Source organism: Brachyhypopomus gauderio, chromosome 21 (genome assembly GCF_052324685.1).
Source record: "Brachyhypopomus gauderio isolate BG-103 chromosome 21, BGAUD_0.2, whole genome shotgun sequence".
Lineage (NCBI taxonomy): Eukaryota > Metazoa > Chordata > Actinopteri > Gymnotiformes > Hypopomidae > Brachyhypopomus > Brachyhypopomus gauderio.
In genome coordinates this window covers 5415218-5429252 of record NC_135231.1, presented here as the reverse complement: position 1 = coordinate 5429252, position 14035 = coordinate 5415218, and the positions used below count along the sequence as shown (strand labels likewise).

Below are 14035 nucleotides of genomic sequence, written 5' to 3'. Positions count from 1 at the left end.
GACGGATCTTCATAAAATTTTATCAGTTGTTAGGGCACATGACTCAGAGGTCACAGGTCAAAGCTGGCTACGGTTGTCCAATAGGGGGCGCTATAACATGGGAAAAACTGTTTCTCAGAAACCATTAGTCACATCATGCCAAAACTTTACAGGCATCATCAGGGGCCCAAGTGATATCAAGACACACAATGATGACATCATTACTCAAAAAACATGGCTGCCATAAGCCAATTAATTTTTATTTGAATTAATTGGCCATTTGACAGACTTACCATTGGCCAATCAACATGAAACCTCACCACTGTGCATATCTCAGGACTATGTGTCATGCTGTGCAGTTTTGAAACATTTGTGAAAATCATGCATAACTCCTCCAAATTTTCACTTAGGAACATGCAACTTGTTTCTTTTTATTCCTTGCAGTAGACCTGACAACTTTGCAATTACAAGTCCTTTTAAAAAATGCAGACTTTTGTCACATTAATCAATTGTTTGAAAATAGCTCTTTTCGAACTAGTCCCAGGAATTTGATCCAATTATAGAATAATTGGTATGAGCATAATCTGTAGAGTCTGGAGGTAAAAACTGACTAAAAAAATGTTGGAATTTTAAATGGTCAGGTTGGTCTATTTTTCCCTTATATCCTTCTGGCCATGCCATAAATTACCTTTATTGCTATAACTCATAAACCATGTAAGTGATCAAATCCCAATTTGAACTGCTTATATAGCCTGAGGTCCCTGTGAGGTATGCCAAGTTTGGTTCAAATTGGCCTGTCGGGGGCGCTACAGTACCCAAAAACCTAGAAAATCATAAAAACTCAGGCTGCAATCTTGTTATAAAGAATACAGACAAGTAATTGGTCTTGTATGATTCAGATCAATGAGATCTATAACATTGCAATTACATCTCATAACAAAAAGTGCACTGCCTGACCAGAAATGAACCTTTTAATTCACCAAAATGTCCTATTTCATTTCTGAGATTAATGAGGTATCAGTATGATAGTACTTGGGCTCCATCTAGTGGCCAAACACCGGAACTGACTTAAAACTATTGTTCACATGAAATACCACACAAAGACACACAAAGCTGATCTCAGCATGTGATTTAGTTCTGTGATCTGAATAATTTTGCCAATACATATTATTTTGATCCTTTTGGGCCTTTAGTGCCCCAATTGAACCTTTTTTTGCACATTGATTTATTTGTGCATTTTTTCCACTCAAACAGCTTCTTTTCACATTTTGGGATCTAAAGGACCTTTTGGGCCTCTGCCTATTGAGGCCAAGAAGCCTATTCGTGTGTGAACCCGCCAATTGCCGCTTGCGGCTATATTTAATTTTTTTTTTTAGACACACACAAATTACTAACACATATAATATATATGTTAGGTGTGTTAGGGTACACAAAATTGACGGTTCGGGTCACACCACGATATGGACCCCCGCAGTTCGGTAAGAATTGGCTATGGTTGGGGGGAAAATAGGAAGAGGCTGGAGCTCTGTTCGAAACAGCCTACTGCATACTACTGCATACTGCATACTACTACAGCCATACTACTGCATACTACTACAGCCATACTACTGCATACTACTACAGCCATACTACTACATACTACTCGAGTACTGATCATGTACTGCCCCTAATCAATCAGTGTCCAGTATGCAGTATACAACCAAAATATATATTTTTCCAGTATGCAAAAGAACCCTGTAAAATATTCCAGTCCACGAACAGAGCTATCCCATGGCCACAACATTCAATCCGTGAAAAAACAAAACATGGTGGAGACTAATGTGGAGAGAGATAGTGCATGCATGTACACTTTCATATAAAAATAGCAAACAAATGCTCACTTGTATTACTCACTGCTTTAAAATGGGAAATCCCACTAAACCAGCTATATATAGCCTGTGAGCCATTTTTTGGCTAGTTAAATAGTGTTTTATTAGCAGCATCTAACTAGAGCATTAAAGCCTATTAACTAAAGGATAATTATCAATAGCATATTTCATTGTAAACATTTATTGGGTATTACCAGAGCTGGAGTGGCTAATCGGGAGATTCGGGAGGATTCCCGATGGGCCGGCTCATGTCAATCTCTAGTTTGGGCCGATTGGGAGGGAAAAATAATTTTGGGCCGGATTTGGGCATGAAACTCCAGGGCTGAGAAAGGGGCCCACTCCGGCCTTGGGTATTACTACTGTGAATTGACAATTGCAATTGTAGGGACAGGTCATAAAGAGGCGTGTATAACCTGGCGAGCCTCTAACAAGGCTGTATTAAAAGCTGCACAAAAGGCATTTGAGCAAGTTAATGCAAGCTTCTTTTTTTTAGATCCATGTTTTGGGGGCGATCCTAGGATAAGAGCTTTAGGGGTGCTTAAGCTTTTTCAGCTTATTAGAGACAAAGGTCCATTACAAATACGTTTTACTCGTCCCAGGGGTGCTAGGACTCAATTTAATCTATATGTTCTGAACCAATCACAAATAAAGGTCATCATGTATTTTTCCAATACTGAAACCAACTATATGCAGTACACAAACATTTGTTTGTTTGCAGTACATAATAATTATTTGTTTAATTCACCTTGATTTCATAGTTTGTAGGATTGATGGCAAAATTAATTAACACTGAATTTCAATGTTGGACAAGTAAAATTTTGTAGGCTACTAGTATTTTGCCTTGTAATGTTAAATGTGTGCTAGCTAATCTTAGTCGTCTAACAACGCTAAGTAGGTGTTTTGTACTAACATTACACTTCTATTCCAAAGTGAAAGCTATAACTATAGCTGTTCTGTAGCATTTTTTATCTGCCTTCTCTCCTTGTTTCTTTTCAAAGGTGATAAAGAGTCAGATATTTTGGAACTTCAGCAGACGTGCTAATCTTTGGTGTTGGAAAATAAACAGGCGGAGCATTATATGTTCACATTGGAGCATTATATGTACTGCTATGGTTTCCGGTTGCAACTCACCTGTGAACTTCAGTTTAGCATTACGTTCATTGGTCTTCGTACGTCCCTGTAGGATGCATGTACCGAGGATTCTCAGAACAGGGAGCACCGTACCGTGACGGTTCGGTATATAAATACAAACATGCACACGCACACGCACATACACACCTACACACGCACACACACACACACACATTATATATATATATAAATATATATCAGAACCAGAAATATACGCATATACTGTAACCCTGCACTCAGAGAACAGTTGGGGTTTAGTGCCTTGCCCGTCATGGCCTATGGCCTGGGCATCAAACATATGACACAAGACTGATTCCCTAATCACCAGACCATGACCAGAACCAGATGTTTGCTTTGTGTCCATGATGTAACTGTTTTATCCGCTGCAAATGTTTCAGGATAGCTTCCTGCAGCTTTCAAGCTTTATTTGTAGGACACGTCTGTTTTTAGTTCCTGCCAGCCCAGCCTGGAATGTCCTAGAGGATGCTGCACTGAATTTCAGTTCTTTAAATGCAAAATAAAAATAGTTTGGGATTTTCTTTTGAAACATTGAAACATTGGTATGACCAGGGTATTATCATTCAGTCTTATCATTCATTCTGTTTGAAATGGCAGAGATTGCTTACACAGCATAGGACTTTCCAGAACTGTTCAAACCAGAGGTGACCTTTCTTTTAATGATTTTAATAATCACCCCTTAAGAACAAGAAGATTCCCCTATACCCCAACATAATGTCCTTCGATTTTTTTGCAGGAAGTATGTCAAAATGTATTACCACTTAAAATGTGTTGGCATCACTGTTTGTTTTATAAATGTCCTGTCTCTTCTACTTTTTTTTAAATGATTATCACTACATTACAGAAATTGCATTTTCACAGTAAATGAGTATCCATGTGATTAAATAAACAAATGAACAAAAAAATAATTGTTATTATTGAAGTCTTGGGCACAGAAGAACACAGCATGGATTTAACAGTATACCAGATAAAGAATAGTGAAACTGCCTCAGCTAAACATGCAGTTGTATTGACTCGTAAGTGAATATTAATTGAGCCAGCTAAGTCCTATTTAAGTTTACTTAAGATAACAATATCATTACTGTGGTTCCATTTTGTTCATGAAACAGCAGCACTCAATTTCTTATATAAGCATTCTTAACAGTCTAATTAAAGATACTTAACTAAGTTGTTCCTCTCAAGCTTGAGAGCTATCTCTCTAAAAAGCACAAGCCACTCCGGTGGGAACAGAAGGATAGTTTTGTGAAAGAATATGTGAAATTGATTAGGTTACAAATATTTTAATAATACAAAAAATAATGTAATTTTATTGGATGGAAAGTAAGATAATGGAAGTAGAAGTGGTGTTTGAGGTCATAATCTGTGTTGAAGTATCATAATCTACTGTAAATACTTACATCTGCCAAGAATGTCATTTGAGAGGCTGAAGGCCAACTATCAGCTTATAAAAGGCTAAGTACTTTTTGCCATACTCTCTGTCCAGGGCAATTATGTTCAAGGTGGTCTTGGCTTCAGGTAAGAGGTTTTGATAATAATTATGTTGTTAAGAAAAGGTGCATAGTGCATGGTATCCAGATGTTTGTATTTATATCTTAAATAAGATTTTTGTGTCATGACGCTGTTCAGTGAAACAAAAGAAATCAGATTTTGTCTTTTCTTTTTCTTATTTTTACTAAGTGTTGGGTCTGCTGCTGCATGTGCAGCTTGGTAAGTATTTTGGCGTATTTCAACCTTTTTCCCCCTCATTAACTAATCCATAATAATAGACTGACTATTTCATTGTTGCATCGCTAGGCTCTGCCTTCATTTTGTCATGTTACTTCACCAACTGGGCTCAGTACCGCCCCCCTCCCACCATCTACATGCCCAACGACATTGAACCGTGCCTATGTACCCATCTCCTCTACGCTTTTGCCACCATGACCAACGACTACAAAATTGCCACATACGAGTGGAATGATGTTGAACTCTACAGTCAGTTCAATGCTTTGAAGGACAAGTGAGTAAACTGCTGCTTGTGTGTCATATTTTCTCTTCTTACACAAAAGGAATATAAATGATATGTGCCACTTCCACCCCCCCCCCCTCCCCCCCCCCCTCCCCCCCCATTCAGGAACGGCAACCTGAAAACTCTGTTATCCGTCGGAGGATGGAACTTTGGCTCCTCAGGGTAGGAACCTTTCATTTTATTTTACTTATCTGAAGTACAAAGAATATGGACTATGAAACCCAGCTGCATTTTTCTCCATGTGTGGTTTTAGATTCTCTAACATGGTGGCCTCAGCAGCCAACCGCCAGACCTTCATCACATCTGTGATTGCGTTTTTGAGGAAGTATGAATTTGATGGGCTGGACATTGACTGGGAGTATCCAGCTAACAGAGGAAGTCCCCCTCAAGATCAGCAGCTGTTTTCCGTTCTCCTTCAGGTGTACACTATCTCTGTTTTTCTGAAATAAATACCCATATTCAATAGTTATTTTCTTTGTATGTTTTAATATAATAGAAGTCACTAAATACACTAAAACATTTTAAACATTTGTTTATTTTTCTTTCATTAAAATTAACAATGATAATGATGAGGCTAAAATACAGATCCCCTCAACAAAAAAAAAAAACAAAAAAACAAATGAATAAATATGGTGACAAATCCATAAAGCAAAAACTTAAAGCTGATATTTTATTTGTGCTGATCAACAGGAAATGAAGGCCGGATTTGAGGCTGAGGCCAAGAAGACAAACAGAGCTCGACTACTCCTGTCTGCTGCTGTGTCCTCGGGTCAAGACACCATTGACACTGCCTATCAGATTCCTCAGCTTGGACAGTGAGCCAAACCCAATTCCCTTGCATCAACACTTTCACAAAACTGTTATTACATAGCAATAACAGTTACTAGTTTCCTAAATTTTGATGTGTAGACATTGACTACACTTGTGAGCTGCTTGTAATTAGTCATGCCAAAAAAATCTCTTTACCTAGAGCACTGGATATGATTAATGTAATGAGCTATGACATGCACGGCTCATGGGACCCATTCACAGGGGAATGCAGTCCTCTCTACAGGGATTCATTTGACAGTGGAGGCTATATTTACTTCAATGTGGTGAGCATTTAACCAAAAACGCATATTAAAACAGCATCTATGTAAAACATATGTAAGTAACTTTCCTGGTGTATTCTGCAGAACTATGCCATGAACTACTGGAGGAGCAATGGTGCTCCTGCAGAGAAGCTACTGGTTGGGTTCCCCACCTATGGAAACACTTTCACCCTAAAAAACCCTTCAAACCATGGCATTGGAGCTCCAGTCTCTGGGGCTGGGACGCCAGGAAAATATACTCAGGAAGCGGGGGAGCTTGCTTATTTTGAGGTGTGCCTACTGAGACACTTTGTAATATGTGTAGAATGCTATATGCTTATTTTGAGGTGTGCCTACTGAGACACTTTATTATATGTGTATAATGTCTGTTATGTAAATCATCATTTACCTCATAGGGCAGGAGCTAAAATGTAAGGAGTGAATAATTAATAATTCCATTTGCTTTCAAATAGACAGTTGCTATCATAAGAGTAAACATATGGCTTATATGTATTAGATTTTACACATTTGTTTGCCTTTTTTTCACTGTGTTATAGATTTGCACCTTCCTGAAAGATGGTGCAACAGAAGTGTGGAATACGCAACAAGATGTGCCTTATGCTTATAGCGGGAATCAGTGGGTGGGCTATGACAATATAAAGAGCTTTCAGATCAAGGTAAACTGGTTACTTTGCTTGGAAGTAATGCTTTAAATGCAATGCAATGCAGATGCAGTACTAAGGCAAACAGAGGGGTACTAAAAGAAAAAGAAAATAAAGCAAGTCAATATGTTTTTGCAGGCAGAGTGGCTCATGAAGAATAATTATGGTGGTGCTATGGTGTGGACAATCGACATGGACGACTATTTGGGCACTTTCTGTAACCAGGGAAAATATCCACTTATCAATGTGCTTCACAAGGCCTTTAATCTGGACCAGCAGCGTAAGACATGTGCTGATTATCAACAATACTTGATTGCAACACCAAACCTTTCCTTTACCAAGAGTTGACAATAAATCTGTTGTCAACTTTGGAACATTTTTGCAGGAGCTAAAATGTAAGGAGTGAATAATTCATCATTTTCTATGTTTGGTCATTAACAAGATGTTTTGTTCTCTCCTTTAAGCCTGTAAGCCTCCTGCAACCCCATTACCCCCAATATCAGGACTGACCAGTACTACCCCCAGCGCACCAACCACTACCGGAGGAAGCTCCAGTGGGGGAGGCTCCAGTGGGGGAAGCTCCAGTGGCATGACCCGCTCATTCTGTGTTGGCAAAGCCAGTGGATTTTACCCATTTGCCACCAAAAGCAACAAGTTCTATGAGTGCAGTAATGGGAAAACATATTTTCAGGAATGCTCAAGTGGGCTGGTGTTTGACACAAGCTGCTCATGCTGTAACTGGAGTTAATGTCTCATTACTTTGACAATAAATTGCTTACCATTATCAGCATTACACTGTTTCAATCCCTCTCCTTCCTAAATACCATGCTAATAAAAGGAAAAGTGTTCTATTGATCAGCAGGAAGATGTTTGTTTCCTCATGCTTCTGCTTCTTTTGGGATACCTAAACATTTTAGTATTACAATGAGCCTCAATGACTTAAAGACTTAATGACTTAGTAAGCCTTAATGACTCGTAAAAATTATGAAAAGATGTCATGACAATTTGGAAAGCTGCATATTCAGTATAGCACATTATCAATATACTAACCTAAACAAGTTTGGTCCTCCAGTCCTGAATTTGCGGGCATCTTGAGTCTTTGAGCCCCTCAGCCCATCCCACTTCACACACACTGAAGTCCTCCAGGCTGGCGCAGGCCAGGCGCTGTGCTGTGGCGTGTCTGTAGTCGCTGGATCACTGGTTAGCTACGGTCCGTCGGTAGGCCAGGTCAGTCCGGGGTGTAGTTAGTTAGTCGCTTGTTTCACGCGTCTCCTACTTGAAGGCATCAGATCCGGGTTGTGTACATGTACCATATCTCTCTGGTTTAGCTAGCGTTAGCTAAGTTGATTAGCCTAGCCGTCGACAACGATAACAGTTAATATTTTAGGGAACGGTTCAGTAAGAAACACACCTGGTACCTGGTTGAACTTGTGAGAGAGGCACAGAGCGGGCGCTGGTTGACCGATCTAGCTAACGTACGTAGCTAACCGTGGCTAGCAGCCGTCTTGTGTAACCAAACCTGCCGCCAATACTCAGCGAACATTATTGGGTCCGGAAAACCTGAAAATTACGGAATCGTATCTGCAGAATGGCACGACCTTCGAGGTATGGCTAATATTCTTTAGGTGTTTTGTGTTATTTGTGCTAATATGTAGCTACTTACCCTTATTTATGGCGTCTGTGCATTCGACAATGTCGCTACATTAGCTGGCAAAGTGGCTAGCTAGCAGGTAATGTGGTCCATGTGTCTTAGTTTGAAGCTGTAGCCTGTGGTCCATGTATCTTAGTTTGAAGCTGTATGGATCATGTATCTTAGTTTGAAGCTGTATGGCCCATGTATCTTAGTTTGAAGCTGCATGGTTCATGTATCTTAGTTTGAAGCTGCATGGTTCATGTATCTTAGTTTGAAGCTGCATGGTTCATGTATCTTAGTTTGAAGCTGTAGCCTGTGGTCCATGTATCTTAGTTTGAAGCTGTATGGATCATGTATCTTAGTTTGAAGCTGTATGGTCCATGTATCTTAGTTTGAAGCTGCATGGTTCATGTATCTTAGTTTGAAGCTGCATGGTTCATGTATCTTAGTTTGAAGCTGCATGGATCATGTATCTTAGTTTGAAGCTGTATGGATCATGTATCTTAGTTTGAAGCTGCATGGTTCATGTATCTTAGTTTGAAGCTGTAGCCTGTGGTCCATGTATCTTAGTTTGAAGCTGTATGGATCATGTATTTTAGTTTGAAGCTGTATGGATCATGTATCTTAGTTTGAAGCTGCATGGATCATGTATCTTAGTTTGAAGCTGTATGGATCATGTATCTTAGTTTGAAGCTGTATGGATCATGTATCTTAGTTTGAAGCTGTATGGTCCATGTATCTTAGTTTGAAGCTGTATGGTCCATGTATCTTAGTTTGAAGCTGTATGGTCCATGTATCTTAGTTTGAAGCTGTATGGTCCATGTATCTTAGTTTGAAGCTGTATGGTCCATGTATCTTAGTTTGAAGCTGTATGGCCCATGTATCTTAGTTTAAAGCTGTATGGTCCATGTATATTAGTTTGAAGCTATATGGTTCATGTATCTTATTTTGAAGCTGAATGGTCCATATATCTAAGCTGTATGGTCCACGTGTCTTAGTCTGTAGCTGTATGGTCTGTATATCTAAGTTTGAAGCTGTATGGTCCACATGTCTTAGTCTGTAACTGAATGATTAGCTATACGAGTTAGCCAGCCAACTGTCTGATAACTTCATATATGTGGATATTCGCACTGGTAACTAAACGGTAATAACTGGCCAGATACTTTGATAGTCTGGCTAAATTTTGAGGTGCTTGGCGACCATTCGCTACCTGCGTTAGCTGGTTAGCTAACCTGCATAAACATAAGTGGCTAGCTAAGTTAAGCTAGCCAGCTTTCCACCTACTTTGACGGTAGTAATTGCAGCATTATTAACGCTATCATAGCGCCAGACGTCGTTACTCTTCCTCCGTGTATACGCAGTAGTGAAGCGGCTAGCTAGTGTGCAGCTAACTGCCTCACTGGTTGTAGTTTCCGCAAACTTTTGTTTAATCGACCATCACAGCTCGGCAATTATGGCGTTATCGTCACATGAAAACGTTATAAATGTACATATTGTAAATGTGGCCAATAGTATTAAGCGATCAATGAAAGCATTTTGGTCAGAGCTGCTGTGTGTGGGCTGTTTTAACTTCATACAGGAAACCATGATTTAATTAAGGACGTTAAGTCGTGTGTGGGAGCTCTAGTGTCTTATGCTGTGGGCTGTATTTCAGTGTGGTAAACATCTGGGAGGCGATCCCTCCCTATAGGGTCATATTGGAGACATTCTGTTTCATTCACCCATCGTTGTTTTCAGTCTGCAGTGTTTATTCATCATACTAATAAATAAAGAAATTATTTGAACGTGTCTGTTAACATATCTTCTGCTTTCAGAAATAAGAGGGTGGTTGACTATGCCCAGTTTCAAGAGTCTGATGAAGCTGGTGAGTTAATTATTTTGGCCTGGTTTGTATTCTAGTTTGCGTCTCAGCTTGTAACCTCATGGAGCTGCAAACCTCAATTAAATTGCACATTAAAGTGATAAGCTGCACATTAAAGTGCTATGATAATTTTATAACTTATCTGACTCACCGGAATGCTTGAATGCAGATGAAGAATATGAAGGGGATTCTGTCAAACCCAAGAAAGCAGTGAAACAGAGGTGAGAATCCCTTTGTGTTTGTGTTACAGTGCCAAAATAAAAGTAAAAATGTTATGTAAATTAAATGGACAATAAAAAATAAATCTAAATAAAATATTTACTTGTTCATAAATCATAATGTATATAGGCCAAGCCATTTTGTATTTAGTGTTCCATATACCATATCAATGCATTGTCATGGATCGTAACAATGGACATTATATAGACAATAGTTTTGGTATACGTTAAGATATTAAATCAACTAGATATTTAATAATTTGAACAGATACTAACAAGTACTTATGACCATAATCCTCAGGTCTCTTCTGAAATGTATAGCTCTGACATTTCAAATAACCATTCTCTTTTCCGGTGCAGTGATGAGTCTCGACCTGCAGACCACAAGAGTAAGTCCAGTTGCTGATTTTTTCCATATGTAGTGATAAGGCCATTACCCATTCATCAGAAAATGGTAGTAATAGTAATAATAATAATCTTTATTTGTATAGCACTTTTCATACATACATGCAACTCAAAGTGCTTGATGTTTTCTTCTCCGTTCCAGATGACATTAGTGACGATGATAATGACTACGGAGAGGAAGAGGAGGAAGATGATGGTGGTGACAGTGACTATGAGACTAAAAAGATCACCAAGGGGAGGCAGGTGGCGACTAAACGGAAACGAGCTGTAGGTATGTCAGCACTGGAGAAACAACCACGTCCTCATTCTGTACACAACTGTTTCCATTAGGGATGCAGCTAAATAAAAATTTTGGGTGGAAACCGAACAAAAAGAAATACCAATACCAAACATGTTTGTTTTTTTATGGTGATAAATTTTTCATAAATTAAATAGGCTAAATGTATTTTTATCTTGGTTTTCAAAGAAAAAAAATAATGACAATTGCTATAACTACAAACACTACCAGTCAAAAGTTTGGACATGCCTACTCTGTTTTTTTTTTAATTATTTTCGACATAAATATCCGTATGCCAAACCAATGAAAGAAAACGTAATCATGCTCTAATGAACAAAAATCACATTCTTTAAAGTAATTCTCTTGTATTTTGATGATAGCTCTGTTAACCAACTTAATGAAGCATCCACATATGATGCTTTTCCATCAGTTCTGAAGACATTCTCACATATGTAGATCACTTGTAGAGTGAGATTGCTATGGCTGCATTTAAAATTGTGTGTGTGTGTGTGTGTGTGTGTGTGTGTGTGTGTGTGTGTGTGTGTGTGTGTTGAGAATAAATTTGTATACAACACCTTTCCTAAATTATATTTGTCTTATAAAACAAATTAACGCATAATCCATTAGATTAAAATGCCCTTTACTACTAAGAACATGCATTTAGTCAGTTGTGTCCAAACGTTTGACTGGATGTGGCTGCTCTGGTGAGACTTGGTGGTTGGCGTATACAGCATCATTAAAGACGTCATTGTACGGTATAAATTGTTTGGCCTTTTCACTTATTTGGTCGAACACTGAAAATAGGTTTTTGGTTTGTTTTTTTTTTGTTTGTTTGTTTGTTTTTTTTTATTTGATGTTTTTGGCTAAATTATTTTGGTTGCCGAATATTCACTGCATCCTTTGTGTGCATGGCTCTTTTTGTAGAACTATTCTTACCACTATACAGGCATGTTGGTTTTGATCAAGTGGGAATGTAGCTTCTTTACAGACAAATGATTATAATTAGAGAAAGTAATGTTTGTGAATGAGGGCGTGCTAAACATAATATTGGTTAGATGTGTTTTGTCATGTGTTGTGCTATAATCATGTATTTATTTATTTGTTTGTTTATTTATTATTCAGATGAAAGTGATGAAGAAAAGGTTGTGAAGAAGAAGGGTCGGCAGGTGCGGCAGGCTGCCAGTAAAGCTGTTTCCAAACAGAGAGAGATTCTTCTTGGGGATGGAGGTAGTGAGGAAGAGGAGGGTGAAGAGGACGAAGAAGAAGACGACAGTGATGTCTACACAGGAGGTACAGGTCTCTTCCTCATTAAACTGCCAGAACACGTATCTTGCACCATGGGGTTGGTAGGAGGGGAACTAGGTGGTACTCTGCATGCTCTTGCGCTCATAGAGGATTCAGGCAGCGACGAAGACTTCATGGTAGAGGACGATGACGATGACAGCGACTATGGGCGGCCGAGAAGGAGGAATTCGAAAGTGAGCAGGAGGAGCAAAGACAAAAAGTCTCCAAAACCCAGGATAAAATCTTCAGGTACATGCAGAGGAGGCAGAAATCGGCTGTTGTGCCGGAACGCACCTACTGTGTGAGATGAAGCGCTTCCGTGGTTTGTCTCGCGGTGGGGACGTGCTGTGGTTCACTGTGCCCTTCTCTCCCCAGCAACTAGAGTGCCGAAGAAGAGGAGAGGGAAACGGCAGGCGAAGGTGAAGAAGGTCGTGTCCAAGCGCGTGTCCAAGCCCAAAGAAGTGGACGATGATGCAGAGAGCTCCCGGCAGGAGGAGGAGGAGGAGGAGGAAGGGCATGACCGAGAGAAGAAGGCTCCTCTGCCTGCCAAGAAAGCAGAGGAGAGCACTGCTAAAGGGGAGGACAACAATGGAGAGGAAGAGGAGCTGAAGCAGAGTGAGAAAAAGAAAGGAGAGAAGGACGATGCATCGGAGGAGGATGCTCCATCAGGCGAAGACTGACCGTCTTCTGTCTGGTCACAGAGAAAAAAAAAGTTTAAGCAGTTTTTCGTCTTTTCTTAATGTGGAACATTGGAAGTTGTTTTCCACAAGAGCTCTGGGTGTTTCAGATGTTTGTTAAATCTTTCATCTTGTAAATACAATATTTCAGAAGAACTCTCTGTGAAGTTTCATCCACACTATTCTAAAATGATATCATTTAAGTACCTGCGTCCCTTTCTCTGTATGGTTACCTATATTAATGTTGATCATTGCCTCAGCTCTAGCATTGCTGGCCTTTTTGCTAAGTTCATCTAGTTTTATGCTACTAGACACATAAAAATTGTGAAGCCAAAAAATGTTTTCTGTAGTGTACCCACGTGAATTTTACATTCATGGCAGATTCATTATGTACCAACATCATAACCTACACAAAATTTTTAAATGCTAATTTTTCTCTATGCCAATATTAGGAAAACGATTGGTTGTAATGTGGGGAACACAGCTGTGTGAAATAATAGGTTGTGTTTCTATTTTTAATCCTAAAGAAAATATAATAAGACATGAAATACTGCCATAAGATCTGTAGTGATGGAAGTTGGGAAATATGGTGACGGTCGTTCACCCAAGTCTGAATGAAGCTTCTGGTTTGTTATTCGCTTCGATCTTGAGCATAGGTGTGCTGTATGGACAGTGAACAGATTTGTGACTCAGTTTTATGATTCAGTGAATGTATGCTTAAGATTAATTATGTCATTGAGCTGCTCTGTGTATTTGTATGGCAACATAACTCAGCAACGTTGTGTCCAGTGCAGTTTTGTCTGACCAGTCATAGTTCTACAAGAACATGTAACATTACATAGTCATTAGCCATAGTTTGACACTTTCTCTGCAGTTGTTTTTTTTTTTTTCTTTCGGTATCAGTGAACAGGATTCATTCAGACAGGCAGTTGCATTCATTGTGT

At 39.2% G+C, this 14035-nt stretch overlaps 2 protein-coding genes across 3 annotated transcripts; both read left to right on the top strand.

Moving 5' to 3' along the window:
* Nucleotides 1-4843: 4843 nt before the first annotated feature.
* Nucleotides 4844-7495, top strand: LOC143485312 (acidic mammalian chitinase-like). Its single transcript, XM_076984712.1, has 9 exons — nucleotides 4844-4995; nucleotides 5110-5166; nucleotides 5258-5423; nucleotides 5695-5819; nucleotides 5975-6098; nucleotides 6180-6365; nucleotides 6632-6751; nucleotides 6875-7016; nucleotides 7201-7495. Exons 1-9 carry the CDS (start codon nucleotides 4859-4861, stop codon nucleotides 7482-7484), a joined length of 1341 nt encoding a protein of 446 aa, XP_076840827.1. The 5' UTR covers nucleotides 4844-4858; the 3' UTR covers nucleotides 7485-7495.
* A 344-nt stretch (nucleotides 7496-7839) lies between these two features.
* Nucleotides 7840-13183, top strand: nucks1b (nuclear casein kinase and cyclin-dependent kinase substrate 1b). Of its 2 annotated transcripts, XM_076984709.1 has the most exons (8): nucleotides 7848-8341; nucleotides 10184-10233; nucleotides 10400-10451; nucleotides 10809-10837; nucleotides 10996-11124; nucleotides 12253-12420; nucleotides 12523-12663; nucleotides 12790-13183. In XM_076984709.1, exons 1-8 carry the CDS (start codon nucleotides 8325-8327, stop codon nucleotides 13092-13094), a joined length of 891 nt encoding a protein of 296 aa, XP_076840824.1. In that variant the 5' UTR covers nucleotides 7848-8324; the 3' UTR covers nucleotides 13095-13183. The 2 variants fall into 2 exon arrangements, with proteins under 2 accessions (XP_076840825.1, XP_076840824.1); XM_076984710.1 differs by lacking the exon at nucleotides 12523-12663 and having other exon boundaries at nucleotides 7840-8341.
* Nucleotides 13184-14035: the final 852 nt, after the last annotated feature.